This window comes from Silene latifolia, chromosome 11 (genome assembly GCF_048544455.1).
Source record: "Silene latifolia isolate original U9 population chromosome 11, ASM4854445v1, whole genome shotgun sequence".
Lineage (NCBI taxonomy): Eukaryota > Viridiplantae > Streptophyta > Magnoliopsida > Caryophyllales > Caryophyllaceae > Silene > Silene latifolia.
Genome location: NC_133536.1, coordinates 190,682,398 through 190,695,868, shown reverse-complemented (window position 1 = coordinate 190,695,868; position 13,471 = coordinate 190,682,398). Strand labels below are relative to the sequence as shown.

Here is a 13,471-nt window from a genome sequence, read left to right as displayed (position 1 = left end):
TATCCCAAACCCTTCTATATAAAAATTCTCAAATATTTTTTCTCCAAGAGTAATCTCGCTAAATAAAGGAAACAAGTCTTTATTTCATTACTTTTTTTTCTTGTATATAATCTTTTAATCATTATATAATCTTTTCTAAACTCGGAATTGTAATCATTTAATTAAAATAAAACAAAAGTGATATAAATCTAAAAATTATAAATTGCTAAATTTTCTATGGCTCCTGTAAAACACTTTAGGTAGCTTATTTGACCAAAATTTCAGCTACCAGATTTTTTTTGCAAGTGTTTGGAAGTAGCTTATTTGACCAAATAAGCTACCTGAATATAAATAAAATGCTACCTCATGTGGCATTTGAGAAATAAGGTACCTGAAATGAGATATTTTCCATCTTTTACCCCTTTAATTTATAATATAAAATAATTATCATATCCTTTTACGTCATTTTACTAAAATAGCTACCTTTTCAGCTAGTTTGCTGTTCTAGCAGGAATTCTCACAAAGATAATGTCCTCCCAGGGATATATTTGCAGGGCAATCTAACTCAAAATAAATAGCCTGACTAATACGACAGATTGAATAAAGAACAAATACTAAAGTAAGACACAAAGATTTATACATGGAAAAACCCTGGGAATAAGGGAAAAAACCACGGGCACCAAGTCAGGGGGATTATTACTATGATTTTAGGTATCCTGACAGGGAATGTGTATGTCAGGCGAGGAATTGAGTAAGGCTGCTTAATAATAATGCTAAGAGTTTCTGATTACAAGTATGAGAGTAAAAACGTGAGTGAATGAGTAAGTAAGCAAGTGTCTTCTTGATAAGCTTATCGTGTACCTATGCAAAGATAATTACCCTAGACACAAATTAATGTAGTAATAGGGGTCGAACACAATGAGACGGGAATTGCGTTGTGAAATGCTATGGAAAGATTCTTATCAAGGATGATTTCGTTTTGTTTGTTTGTTGTTGGTTTGATGACTAACAAATATTAAGATGTAAACTATATGATAAAAGAGAGTCTAGGGGAGTCGGGTCACACATGCAAAGGTAAATATATGATCATGATAAACTCGGTAATAACAACATTGTCAATTGTTTAGGCTTAGAGACACCCACCTTACGATATTAGTATCAACCATAGACCGGGTCCTAGAGAAACTCTCGTTTATGACTAAGTCGTCCTACTACACATGCTTAGTCTAATTCAATTCCATGCCTCTCGACTTTTAGACCGAATGAACAAACTTAATCGATGAATAAAGCCTTTAAACAAAGATTAAACGTGACGATGCAAACATGTGATAGAAACAATTAGACAATGTTATATCAACCTAATTTACCATTTTATATATTTGATTTTGCCTGGCTTCCCTAGCCCCTAAACTAAGGAATTTAGCTACTCATATTAAAGTATAAACTACAAACTTTGTTAAGAGAAATGATAGACATGCTAATGGAAATGATGTAAACTAAATGGTAAGACATAAAATATAAAACTAAACTATGTAATATAGAAGTACTAATGATGAAAACTATATGATAACTATAATGAAAACGTAAAATAGTAAACTAGAAATAGAAATACCGTAATGGAAATGAACTTGTATTGCAAAGAAGAAAGTAGAACCAAATGCTTGTATAAATAACCAAATGTTTGATAACTAAAACCTTAACAATATTGAAAACAACTATGAAAACTAATAAGAGAAATATTGCTTAAGGCTATTGTGGAGTATATAAGACGTGAGAATAAGATATCCCTAATGACGGATTAAGGCCCCTATTTATAAGAAAATAGGGGCATAACGTAAAATAGCAAGAGGGGGTCAACCCCGATCGGGGGCGTGGTTATCCGGGTTCTTTCTCTTCAATTCTTGGTTTAATGCTTAAGGAATCCAATGTTCATGCTTTAATGCTACCCTAATCACCCGGGTAAATGCTTAATCTATCATCTTTAGAGCTTCCAAAGAGTATCCTATGCTTGATCTTTTCCATATGATTTTGGACTTCACATTGGGCTCTTTGTAGGATCATTTTGCACTTCTCATACACTCTTGCTTGGGCTTGGAAACACCTTCCATTGTCATGCTTGGTCCAACTTGTTTCCAATTAGCTTAGTGAGCTTGGTGCATGCTAATATGATAGGAAAAAGCCTCTAAATGCTTAGATTTCTACAAAAATATAACAAACACAACAATACACCTAGAACACAAGATTAGCTCATAAATATACTATTTAAAGTATGATATAAGATAAAAACCGAGCTAAAATGAGGGGTAAAAATATATATAAAATGAACACATCACTTCTTTTGTCTTCTTCTTTGCTATTTATGGTGGCTTTGCAACAGTCTTTTTAGCTTGTTTTAGGGTTTCCTGGTAAATAGGCCTCGTGCCCTATTTACCCGGGAGTAGTTTAGTTGACTTGAGAATTTGCTGCCTTTATTTCTGCTACTTTGACCGCATCAAAGTTGTGGATATTGTTGAATAAGTCTTCCGTGCAAATAGGAACAACTTTTGTGAACTTTAGATGTTGCCTGACGCCTTCAGGTTGTGCTTATCATGTGGCTTGGTGAGATGTCCCTTCAGGCCTGGCTTAATGAATGTCTAACCTGTCTTTCCCTCCTGGTTGGTGTCGGCCTCCTCAAGTGCTTAAATGCTTTGTATAGAATGTCTTTCGTTCAGGCTTAGCTTTGGACATTGCCTAATGCTTGAATGATCAGGCAGGGTAATTTTGGGCCCAACATTTGCCACACATTTTTATATAATCAGTTACCTTATCAACTCCTAATTTTCAGTTACCTTATCAGCTACCTTTTCAAGTTTTAGTTACCTTTTCAGGTTTCAGCTACCTTTTCAGGTAGTTTTGCCAAACAAATAATTACACTTTATAAAAAAACTACAAAAATATTATTAGTTTCATAAAAAAAATTCAATAAAATTATTTGTTAAAATGTATATATTGAAATTATTAATTTTGTGGTAAAAAAAATATAATACTCACGTCATTCAGCTTTTATAACCCATTTCAATATAATACTCCTCACATATATTATATTGGAGAAGTGGGGTGATAAAAGTTCAATGGAGGGAGTACACATTTCGTGACTTCACTCAATTCTCTTTATTAATTTTCAAGTTCATGTTTTTGAGTACACATTTCATGACTTCGCTCGACTATTTTAGTAAGGAGTTGAGCTATATTAATTGTCAATTTGTCATTATATCATGTACTCCCTCCAATTTACAATAAACCTCCCATTTCATTTTGGCACAAAAAATTAAGGAAACACATTACCCCATCATATAATTAAATTTGTACCACACAAATACACTACCCCACCATACAATTAAATTTGGACCACACAAACACTTACCAAAAAAGGAAATAGGGAGGTTATTGTGAATAACCGAAAAAGGAAATAGGGAGGTTTATTGTGAATTGGAGGGAGTATTAGTCTATATATGAAACATGATTGCAGTACAACAAATCGCTACTTCGTAATTAATAACATTTCGTGTAGGTCGTTTTGTAATAGTATATTTAATTTAAATTTTATAAATATGAAAATTTATATATTCTCCGCTAAATATTTTAAGTAATTTTAGTTGGCATTGTCTATGAAGATATTCACAGAGAGTTTTAGTTTCTAATACTAAATACAAACTTACGAATATATATATTCTTCTACTTTAACTTAATATCTCTTATCGATAGTGTGTAAATATTAATTTTAGCTTCTAATACTACATACGAACTTACGAATAAATATATATTCTTCCACTTTAACTTAATATCTCTTATCGAAAGTGTGTAAATATTTAAATTCGTTTTAAACTTACCATCTTTATTTGCTAAGCTCTTTAACATCCTGATCCAAAAAAACCGTGCATTTATGCACGGGATTTACACTAGTGAGTATTTGTGAAAATAAGGGTGAGATTATCAGTAAGACTCTCCCAACTCTTAAGACTCTGTCACATCAGCTTTTCACTAACTTTTATTATTTCTTTATTGTTCAGACTCACCTCAAATTTTATACATTATCCGTTAGACTTACCTAAGACTCTACTTTTCCACTTTACTCTTTTTTTTTTCACAAAAAAAAAAATGTCACATGGGATTCACTAATTGGTTATTTCCTTTTAAGGTGGGGTTAAGACTCACCCAAAGTCTTAAGTTGAGCCTTGGATTTCAAGGTTCAACTTAAGACTTTGTCAAGACTAGGGTAGATTACTACAGAGCAGATCTTCTGTCCCATTCCATGTCCCATCTTGTGTCTCATTACTTCTCCTAATGACACATTAGCACTTTGATATATAATGTTACCATTTTTATTATTTCAATTGTGATGTGTCAAGATCCTAAGGGGATGGGACACGAGATGAGACATAAAAGTATAGGACAGGTGATCTCTACTCAAATTACTGGTAGTTTTTAGTGAGTTTTGTCTTAAAACTTACCAAAATTTTGTCTCAAGATTACCAATAATCTTACCCTAAATAGAATGACATAAGTTGATGTGTGTAATTCGAATATAATATTCAATCTGTTCTAATAATTTATTACTTTTATAAGGTGTACAACTGTTTACATTACCCAGTTAGTAGATTATACCTCATGTGGTATATTGTTTCAATGACTCTTTTGGTCCTTGTCATTTGTTTATCTATGACATTTTTGGGTGATTAGTTTATTTATCTTTCTAAATTGGGTGATTTATTCATACATCATCGTTCACTTGTCACCGAATAATAAAAATAATAATAATGATAATCACAAATGGTTTTTATCTTTCTCGCTAGTCTTTGTGTCAAAAGTAAAGGTAAATAAATGACTGAAATAGGAAGAGTACAAGTATATATCAACAAAGGTGTATCGTGTAGTACCAGGGTTAGTCAAACATGCGGGTAGGTTCGGTTTGGGCTGTCGGGATAGGATTTGTAATACCCCGTATTTTATATAATCGATTAAACGGATATTATTATATATTAGTATTATACATTTTATATTGGTTGCATCGTAATATCGTGAATGTTATTAAGTCGGGTTTATATCGTATATGTTGAGTCGGGCTATATCACATTTTGTCTTTTGAGTCAAGAATTACCCATCTACATTTACCCAACGACCATACCCGTTTAACCTATTTGCCCTACCCGGAACATGTAACCACCATTTACCCTAAACCTAATCTAAGAGCCGCTCTCCCTCTCCCCTCTTTTCATTTTATCATTCATAAAACCATTTCTAAACCTAGAGAAAGGGAGAGGAATAAGAATTGTCGAGCCTTTCATTTGATTGAAGATTTCTCATCGATTCCAACCTAATTCGATTTCCCTGTTTGTAAGTCGATTTCATTCCATTGTTTATACTGTTTTAAAGTGTTCGTCTTCAAAATTTTTGAAAAGAGAGTCCTGTTTATTTGATGTCTAGTTTATGCATATAAAATCTCGTAGTCAAATTCTTTATGGTTTGTCCTAGGTGATTTATTTATGAACATGTCGCTGAAAAGTCCGCGAATCTGATTTGGTTGTGGAAAATGATTTGAAACCCTAATTTTTATGTCGATTCAGTTATGAGGCTTCTTCATACATCATCTTTGTATAGTCTAGATGATAATAGGATTTGGAATTACTGCAAAATAATGTTTTAAACTCGTTTTATGAATCAATACTTTTTATGCGACGGTTTCTGTCAGGTTTTGGAAATCAGTCTGAAAACTCTTGATAAGTTTGGAATTTGAGAAAAACACGTTAGATATAATTTGTAGCTAAGACTCATGGGGTTCCAATCCAATTGGCCTTGTATCAATTTGATTTTTCTGGTATTAGTTATGTATTTTATTCCGAGTCTGTCATGTGCTGAAAAATCAGGAAAAATCGTGTTTGTTCTTTAAGTTGATATTCCTATTAAGTTATGATGAGTCTAGGTTATGTGCATGATTATTTGATTGAGTAGGTGGTAATTATACATAATTATGTTATGTAGGTGATGGATATGTGAAGGATCATAATTGATTGCTTGTGTGCTTGGATTGCGAAAAGGTAGGGAAATACACTTGACTTATTATCATTGTTGTTGAATTGTGTTGACTTGTTTGTGTTTCATATGACCAAACTGTGAACGTTGACGTGATTCGTGGTTGTTGATTCATGTTATGATTCAGATCCTGGAATGTGCTTGACTGAATTGATCGTATTGAGTATATTATCACAACATTGATGTAGAATCGACATGATTCTATGATTTACCAGTTCAATGATATACATATTGTGTTGCATTAATTTCTTGAGCATTCATATGCATTGGAGATGGAGGATGTTGTGGTGACGTGGTGTGGTGATGATGATGTTGTGATAAGGCCCGGGCGGGTTTCGCAGGACTTGCCCTCGTGTCTTGGTGCGAGTGCGGGCAGATCGGCTACGGTCGATATATAGTCTCTGGGGATCGGTATGGTGGGCGTTCAGTTATGAGATATGAGTTGAGATGGAGGTGGAGGTGACGGAGGAGCATGCATATCATATTTTGTTGTTTCATTATATTCCCTACTCAACCTCGTGGTTGACCCTGTGTATTCGTGAACACCTGTGACGATCCAAATATTGGGGAGCAGACTTGACAGGTTTATGAGATAGGACGGGAGCTTGATGGGCGTGAGACACTGGATCAGAAGACTTAGTAGCTAGATCATCATTTAGAAGACTTTCACTTTTATTTATGTTAGTTCTTTGTAATTTGATGTAAATGAGGTTTTGTAAAAAAGTTAAGTTAAAGAAATTATGTAATTTGCCTTGGAGTTTAATTTGTTATTCACTACCTCGGGAAACCGAGATGGTAACAGTCCGGTTTATTAGGGAATGTCTTGCTAGAGGCTCCTTTATAAATCGGGGTGTTACAGGATTTGTGAATCCGAACACGACTCGATGGAAGGGACAGGTCATCATGAGCGGAGCCATCTGAGGTCGTACCCGAAATCAGCTGACGACGGGTCGAGGGTGGTTCTTGTTTGAGGTCGGGATGCGCTACATTTACTATATCCGGACCCTGCCCTAGTTTTTTACGGGTTGGGGCGAGCTACTCACGGATTGGACGAGCCGTTTTAAAAATGCCCGAGGGGAAAGGCGGCTTGGACCCGAGCGGATCGACCCAAACGTTTGACCATCCCTATCATGTAGAAACATTATAAAATCATTAACGATGTTACATGATACTCCCTCCCATCCAAACCAAATGTAACACTTGCTTTATCACACTTGCCGATACACGTTTTGTAACGTGAATGTTTTTAGTTACACGTTATTAAAAATTATAAAAATTTGATATTCTTATAGCATTCATGACGATAAATCAAACAAGATCTCACATGACTATATTTTATCTTATAGATTAAGAATAATATCAAAAATTTTCTACGATTATAAATAATGTCAATGTAATCGAAATATCAGAATTGTAAACAAGTTTGTCATGTAGAATAGTAAACAATAATATCTGGCAGGTAAGCAAGTCTACCAAATGACTGATATGATGATTTAATTAAGTGGGGGCATGCTTGCCTATGAATCCTGATCCAATTATCCATCTCTAGGAGGAATATTCATTCCATATACAACACAGTGACTGATTACATAACAGTAGTTTTCACATATAAATACTCTCACTTTCATACCCTTTTAACTCTTTATATTTAACTAACCACTCAATCAACCTACCATTATATTACTACCATTATTATAATTCAATTCTCTACAACACATTAATTACATCAAATTTGAATCCTTATCTTCTGGGTATTAGTTAGTTATTGATGATGATGATGATGATGATGATGATGATGAGATCCATTTCAATAATTGGTTTAAGCTTCTTACTATTATTATTTGCGGTTTCAGCTGAGACTGATACCTTGATTTCTCAAAATTCTACAACTTCTACCTTATTACCTGATTCAAGACATGATCTTTTTTCCCATGTTGTCAATTTCTTGTGGCAGTCTGATCAATCTGGTTATCATCATGTCTGGCCGGTAATATATAACTCCATAATTCCATTCATTTTATTTCGTCTATTTGAATTCCCCGTCACATTTTGAACAAACGTATGAAAAATAGATGAATTGAGGGAGTATTAGATTTGTGTGTGTTTGTTTTGTGTACATTATATATGTGAATGTTTGTAAAGACGTCTCTTTTTTGCACTTTGGCTGAATTTATTGGGTGCCCAACAATTTTTTCCTCACAATTTGCCCTTTTTTATTTGATTTTACGACGAAACAAAGACAATAGCTAGTGATGGATAGTGGATTAGTGGGTTGTTTATTAGTACTAGATTGAGAAATATAGTCATGGACAGGTAACCATGGGCTACACACTTATCACAACAACCGGTTTAAATAATGATAAAAAGGGAAGGTGGTTGTGAGATGTCTGTACCATTTCGTCACAAGCAAGAATAGCTATGCAGACATTTTGGTTCGATAAATTTTGGTGCATATTACTAGGTTGTAGTGTTTGTTTTGCCATTAGTGAACTATTATTGTCCTGGTTCAGGAGCTATTAAAGACAAAAAAAGATTATGAAGTGATAATTAATTACACTCGTAAAGATTGATTTTGTACTTTTTGTTGTTATAATACTAAATTCTCAATGTTTTTATATAGAGTGGAAAAGTCAATCTTACAAAATGTAAAAAATAATGCATGAATGTTTAACTTTTCTTAGACTGTAAAATACTGTATGTTTTTGGTGGGTCTCTGAATTGGAATGTTTTTTTTTTTTTGAGGAATGAATTGGAATGTTTTGATATTTGGAAAGTAATGATTATGTAGCTTAGTGCTGATCTCAGCAAAAAAGATAGTAAAATATGTTTACTGTAAGTCCATTTATTGGGATCACAACTGCACTGTAAGCTTGCTATTTAAATCATTATGTAGAATATTATACTGGGATCATTATAAAATTTGTTCTTGGACACATGTATGTGTTGGTTAAACAGGAGCTGAAGTTTGGGTGGAAAGTTATACTAGGATCAATTATTGGATTCTGTGGAGCGGCCTTTGGAAGTGTTGGTGGCGTTGGCGGTGGTGGCATTTTTGTGCCAATGCTCAGTTTAATTATTGGGTTCGATCCAAAATCCGCCACTGCTATATCAAAATGTAAGACTTCACAGAATTCTAGTACATGTATGTGTGCAAAAATTTATATGAGATGGTACTATCTCTCAGAAGATTATATAATGATGAATACACAAGTATTTGGATTAGTTTTATATGTGCGACCCTTATACAGGATTCTTTATGCGGACTGAGTATTCCACATATATGACAGTGTGAGCTGATTATTTTGGTTTCTATATATTCTTTTTCAGGTATGATTATGGGGGCTGCAGCATCAACTGTGTACTATAATCTGAAGCTAAGACATCCAACACTTGACATGCCGATCATTGACTATGACTTGGCTCTGCTCTTTCAGCCGATGCTCATGTTAGGAATTAGTATTGGGGTTGCTTTTAATGTCATCTTTGCTGACTGGATGGTTACGGTCCTGCTTATTATACTGTTCGTAGGTAATTTCTGCTAAATTCAGTTGGTTCTTGAGTTTTCTAGTGTTTTTGGATGGCGTTGGGCCTAATCTGACACAATTTTGCAGGCACTTCTACAAAAGCATTCTTGAAAGGAGCTGAAACTTGGAAAAAGGAAACCATATTGCAGAAGGTCAGGGTTCGAGAACATACTCATTTTGTGAATATATATGTGGCGTATCTTTAATGATATAGATTTGCCTCCTAAATTGTGAGATGACGATTTTCTTAGTACAAGTAGCAGATGGTTGATGTATTGGCCCACGCAATTCCATAATTTTGTATCGAAAACAATATATCTGTGTTTTCAACATTGGGATAAGATTGTTTACATTCGATCTCCTTTCTCTACAATCCTGCTATAAACTGGAGCCCTTGAGGCATTCGAGGCACGAAGGTAATTCGTTGTATCTCTAACAAGAATCTATACTTTGGTTTCAGGAGGCTGCTCAGCGGTTGGCCTCAAATGGTGAGTAACAACTTGCTAAACTAAGGCACCCTATTAGTCAATCATTGTACGTTTCTATGTGAAACTTCAAGATAATTATATCTTTTCAGGTGCAATTGGTGCAGTGGAATACAAGGCCCTTCCGGGAGGTCCAAACAAAGGCGATCCAGAATTACAGGTTGGTGGCCTCAAATAAGCTAGCCCCTATAATATATCATAAATACTTCTGCAAGGTGGTCTTACACAAGTATTATTGCATATGTAGTTGACTTAAAATTTATCTGAAAAACTGTTCAGTAACTTCATACAAGTGTCTTTAATTTATGGTTTTACATGTAAAACCTTTTTTACTCAAGATGTGATCCTTTCAGGTTACTGTCCGTGAGAATGTTTGCTGGAAGGAACTTTGCCTTCTGTTCTTTGTTTGGGTGACATTCCTCGCTGTTCAGATTGTGAAGGTCATTTCTGATTTTTATTCTACTGTCTTGAGTGTTTCCCCTTGACCTCCTCTCCACCAGTGAGCCTAAGGATTTGGGTTACAGGTCTTAGATTCCATTTCCTCATCAATAGACCCATATCCCAACCAGGGTACAAAATCATAAGATCCAAATCTGATTTGACCGTATCCGGTTCAACAGATTTGGATAGGTCCTATATTCCCTGCCCTGCCAGCCACTGCCACTTCGGCATCCTTCTCTCCTGATTGAGATAATTAGCTTTTGTTACTAACTCCGAGAATATTTTTCCAACAGGAGAAAACAACTACTTGTTCAACATGGTATTGGGTGTTGAACTTGCTGCAGGTACTGTGTTCACCCCGATCACTACTCTAAATAGTGTCAAATGATAGCATTTGTATTTTCCTGTTCGAAAGTAATTTTTTTATCGTCATTACCATCTTTCAGATACCTGTTTCTGTGGGTGTATCATTATATGAAGCCGTTAGTCTATACAAAGGACACAGAATAATCTCGTCAAAGGGAGAAGCAACTACTGACTGGAAAGTGCATCAACTGGTATTATATTGTGTTTGTGGCATTTTGGCTGGTATGGTTGGTGGACTTCTTGGCCTTGGTGGCGGATTTATCTTAGGTCCACTATTTTTGGAACTTGGAGTTCCTCCACAGGTGATTCTTTTGTTTGTATGAACATTTGGTGCCGTACCCTGCTTAGTTTTTCCCGTTTTAGTGGAACCAAAGACTTGTTCTTCTTGGTTTTCGGAACACAACACGATACAATAAGCATAATGATCACTCACTAATATGTCTGTACTTATACTGTGCAGTATCAGCCAGACTTTAGGTGCAATTTATGAGAAATTTTAGTTACGGGTCTTTAAAATTAGTCTTTTGTGGTTTCTGCTTACAAGGTCGCTTTCATCTAAACCTCCTAGCCTTCCATTTGAAGCACTAAGGTAACATTGTTGTTTTTGGTGTGAACCTGTTGCAGGTATCAAGTGCCACAGCCACATTTGCAATGACATTCTCTTCATCTATGTCCGTCATTGAGTACTACCTTCTCAAACGTTTTCCCGTACCTTATGGTAAGCAAGCCATCTTATTTTCAGGGAGTCTTGTAAGAGATTGTCTTTCATGTGATATGAATCCAAATCCTTACGAATAGGGTTAATGGATTGCTCTTACATGTAATATCGTCTCATATAAGTTTTTATGTTTTGACTTTTCTATTTGAACCATACTTGCAGCGCTCTATTTTATGGCAGTCGCAACCGTGGCTGCGTTCGTCGGGCAACATGTTGTCAGGAAGCTGATAATCATTATGGGCAGAGCATCCCTCATTATCTTCATCCTAGCGTTCACAATCTTTGTGAGCGCTGTCTCATTAGGTTAGTTCATTATGCTTGTTGAACAATTTCCGTAACTTGTGATCTTTTCAAATTCTCGATCAACCAAAACCTTAAGGTGATGGTTGAAGCCGAACTATTATAAATATTCCTATTATGCTCCCTCACTCAAATGCCCGTTGGGCTTGAAGAGTGGTTAGTTGTGCACCGGCTCCCCCGTACCGTGTGCTGGGTTTCCACTTCGAGTTTTTGAGGAGTTTTGAGGTTGCCAGGATTCGAAGTGTGACCGTGTCACACTGGCTCTGATACAATGATAGATGAACCAATTCAACCAAAACCTTAAGGTGATGGTTGAAGCCCAACTATTATAAATATTCCTATTACGGAAGTATTGAGACATTAAGTCAATGACATTGAAAGATTCAATGCAATGCTTGCTTTCCATACAGGTGGAGTTGGCATATCAAACATGATTGGAAAAATTGAACGACACGAGTACATGGGATTCGAGAACCTTTGCAAATACAAGGTATAAACTTGATAATCCTGTGATTCAACGAGATTGCTCCGCGGATCAACAAGGCGGGATTAGGCCTTGTTACCTACCACTACGCGTCTACCCTGTGCTGTGTATTATAGCCAATTCTTTCAGTTGAAACCTGTTAAATTTAAGAAGGTAAATAAAAGCCCTTTTGTTAGTAGCTATTCTGATGGCCTGGCATGTGTGTCTGTATCTGTGAGTTGCAATAGTGTGATCAGAAAATGAGTTCTTTGCAGCTCCTCTTTTTTCAATCGTCTCATCTATTTCTTTAGCCTTCTTTTTTGGACAATACTTTACTCAAATTTTATTTTATTTTTGAATAAAGATTCGATTTTTTTATTTTTTTATTTTTCGGTTGATCGGTGAAGGATCAATCTTCATTAGACCTGTCAAACGGGTCAGACGGGTCGGGTCCCGGGTCGGGTCATACGGGTCGGGTCAAATACGGGTCGGGTCAGATACGGGTCGGGTCATACGGGTCACGGGTCGGGTTAGGGTCAGAATACGGGTCAAGAAATAATTTTTAACGCCTTTTTTAAACGATTTTTTTAATTTAAAAAATATATTTTTAAAAATTAAAATATGTTTAAAATTATTATTTTAGTCATATTCATCATATACAATAATTATATTGATATAATTATTAAATATTATAAAAGTTATATAAAATTGACTCTTTAGTTGAATTTTTAATTTTAAGTAATAAAAAAATAATTTTTTAACTATATTTTCAAATATAATATATAAATAATAATATTTTTAGTAAAGTTCATGATTTTCCCTTGACCCAACGGGTCGGGTCTCGACCCTAAAATAACGGGTCATTTCGGGTTCGGGTCACACGGGTCGCGGGTCGAAAAAACCGGATTTGTAACCCTAAGAAAACGGGTTGGGTCGGGTCGGGTTTTCGGGTCGGGTCGAGTTTTGACAGGTCTAATCTTCATACATAACCCAAATTAAATGTCTAAATGTCTACAAAGTACTCTCCTATAAAATTTAAATTTGAATTAATATATCTGTCTAGACTTCCATTTTCTTCATCTCTTGTCGTCATAATTTGTTTACTTTTAGAGAAAAAAAAAAAAAG

The 13,471-nt window shown here is 35.1% G+C and overlaps 1 protein-coding gene across 1 annotated transcript; it reads left to right on the top strand.

The window, feature by feature from the left end:
• Positions 1 to 7,608: 7,608 nt before the first annotated feature.
• On the top strand, positions 7,609 to 12,723 carry LOC141612190 (sulfite exporter TauE/SafE family protein 3-like). Its single transcript, XM_074430909.1, has 12 exons — positions 7,609 to 8,035; positions 9,004 to 9,163; positions 9,376 to 9,576; positions 9,660 to 9,724; positions 10,033 to 10,060; positions 10,150 to 10,217; positions 10,411 to 10,497; positions 10,792 to 10,842; positions 10,945 to 11,166; positions 11,489 to 11,582; positions 11,745 to 11,885; positions 12,293 to 12,723. Exons 1-12 carry the CDS (start codon positions 7,817 to 7,819, stop codon positions 12,376 to 12,378), a joined length of 1,422 nt encoding a protein of 473 aa, XP_074287010.1. The 5' UTR covers positions 7,609 to 7,816; the 3' UTR covers positions 12,379 to 12,723.
• The last annotated feature ends 748 nt before the right edge of the window (positions 12,724 to 13,471 follow it).

Bases quoted from the DNA above. Each gene is read 5' to 3' on its own strand.
- LOC141612190 (XM_074430909.1), top strand. From the start codon at position 7,817: ATGATGATGATGATGATGATGATGATGATGAGATCCATTTCAATAATT. The intron at 8,036-9,003 runs GTAATATATAAC...TTGGTTAAACAG, and splicing joins GTTATCATCATGTCTGGCCG to GAGCTGAAGTTTGGGTGGAA. The intron at 10,843-10,944 runs GTACTGTGTTCA...ACCATCTTTCAG, and splicing joins GGGTGTTGAACTTGCTGCAG to ATACCTGTTTCTGTGGGTGT.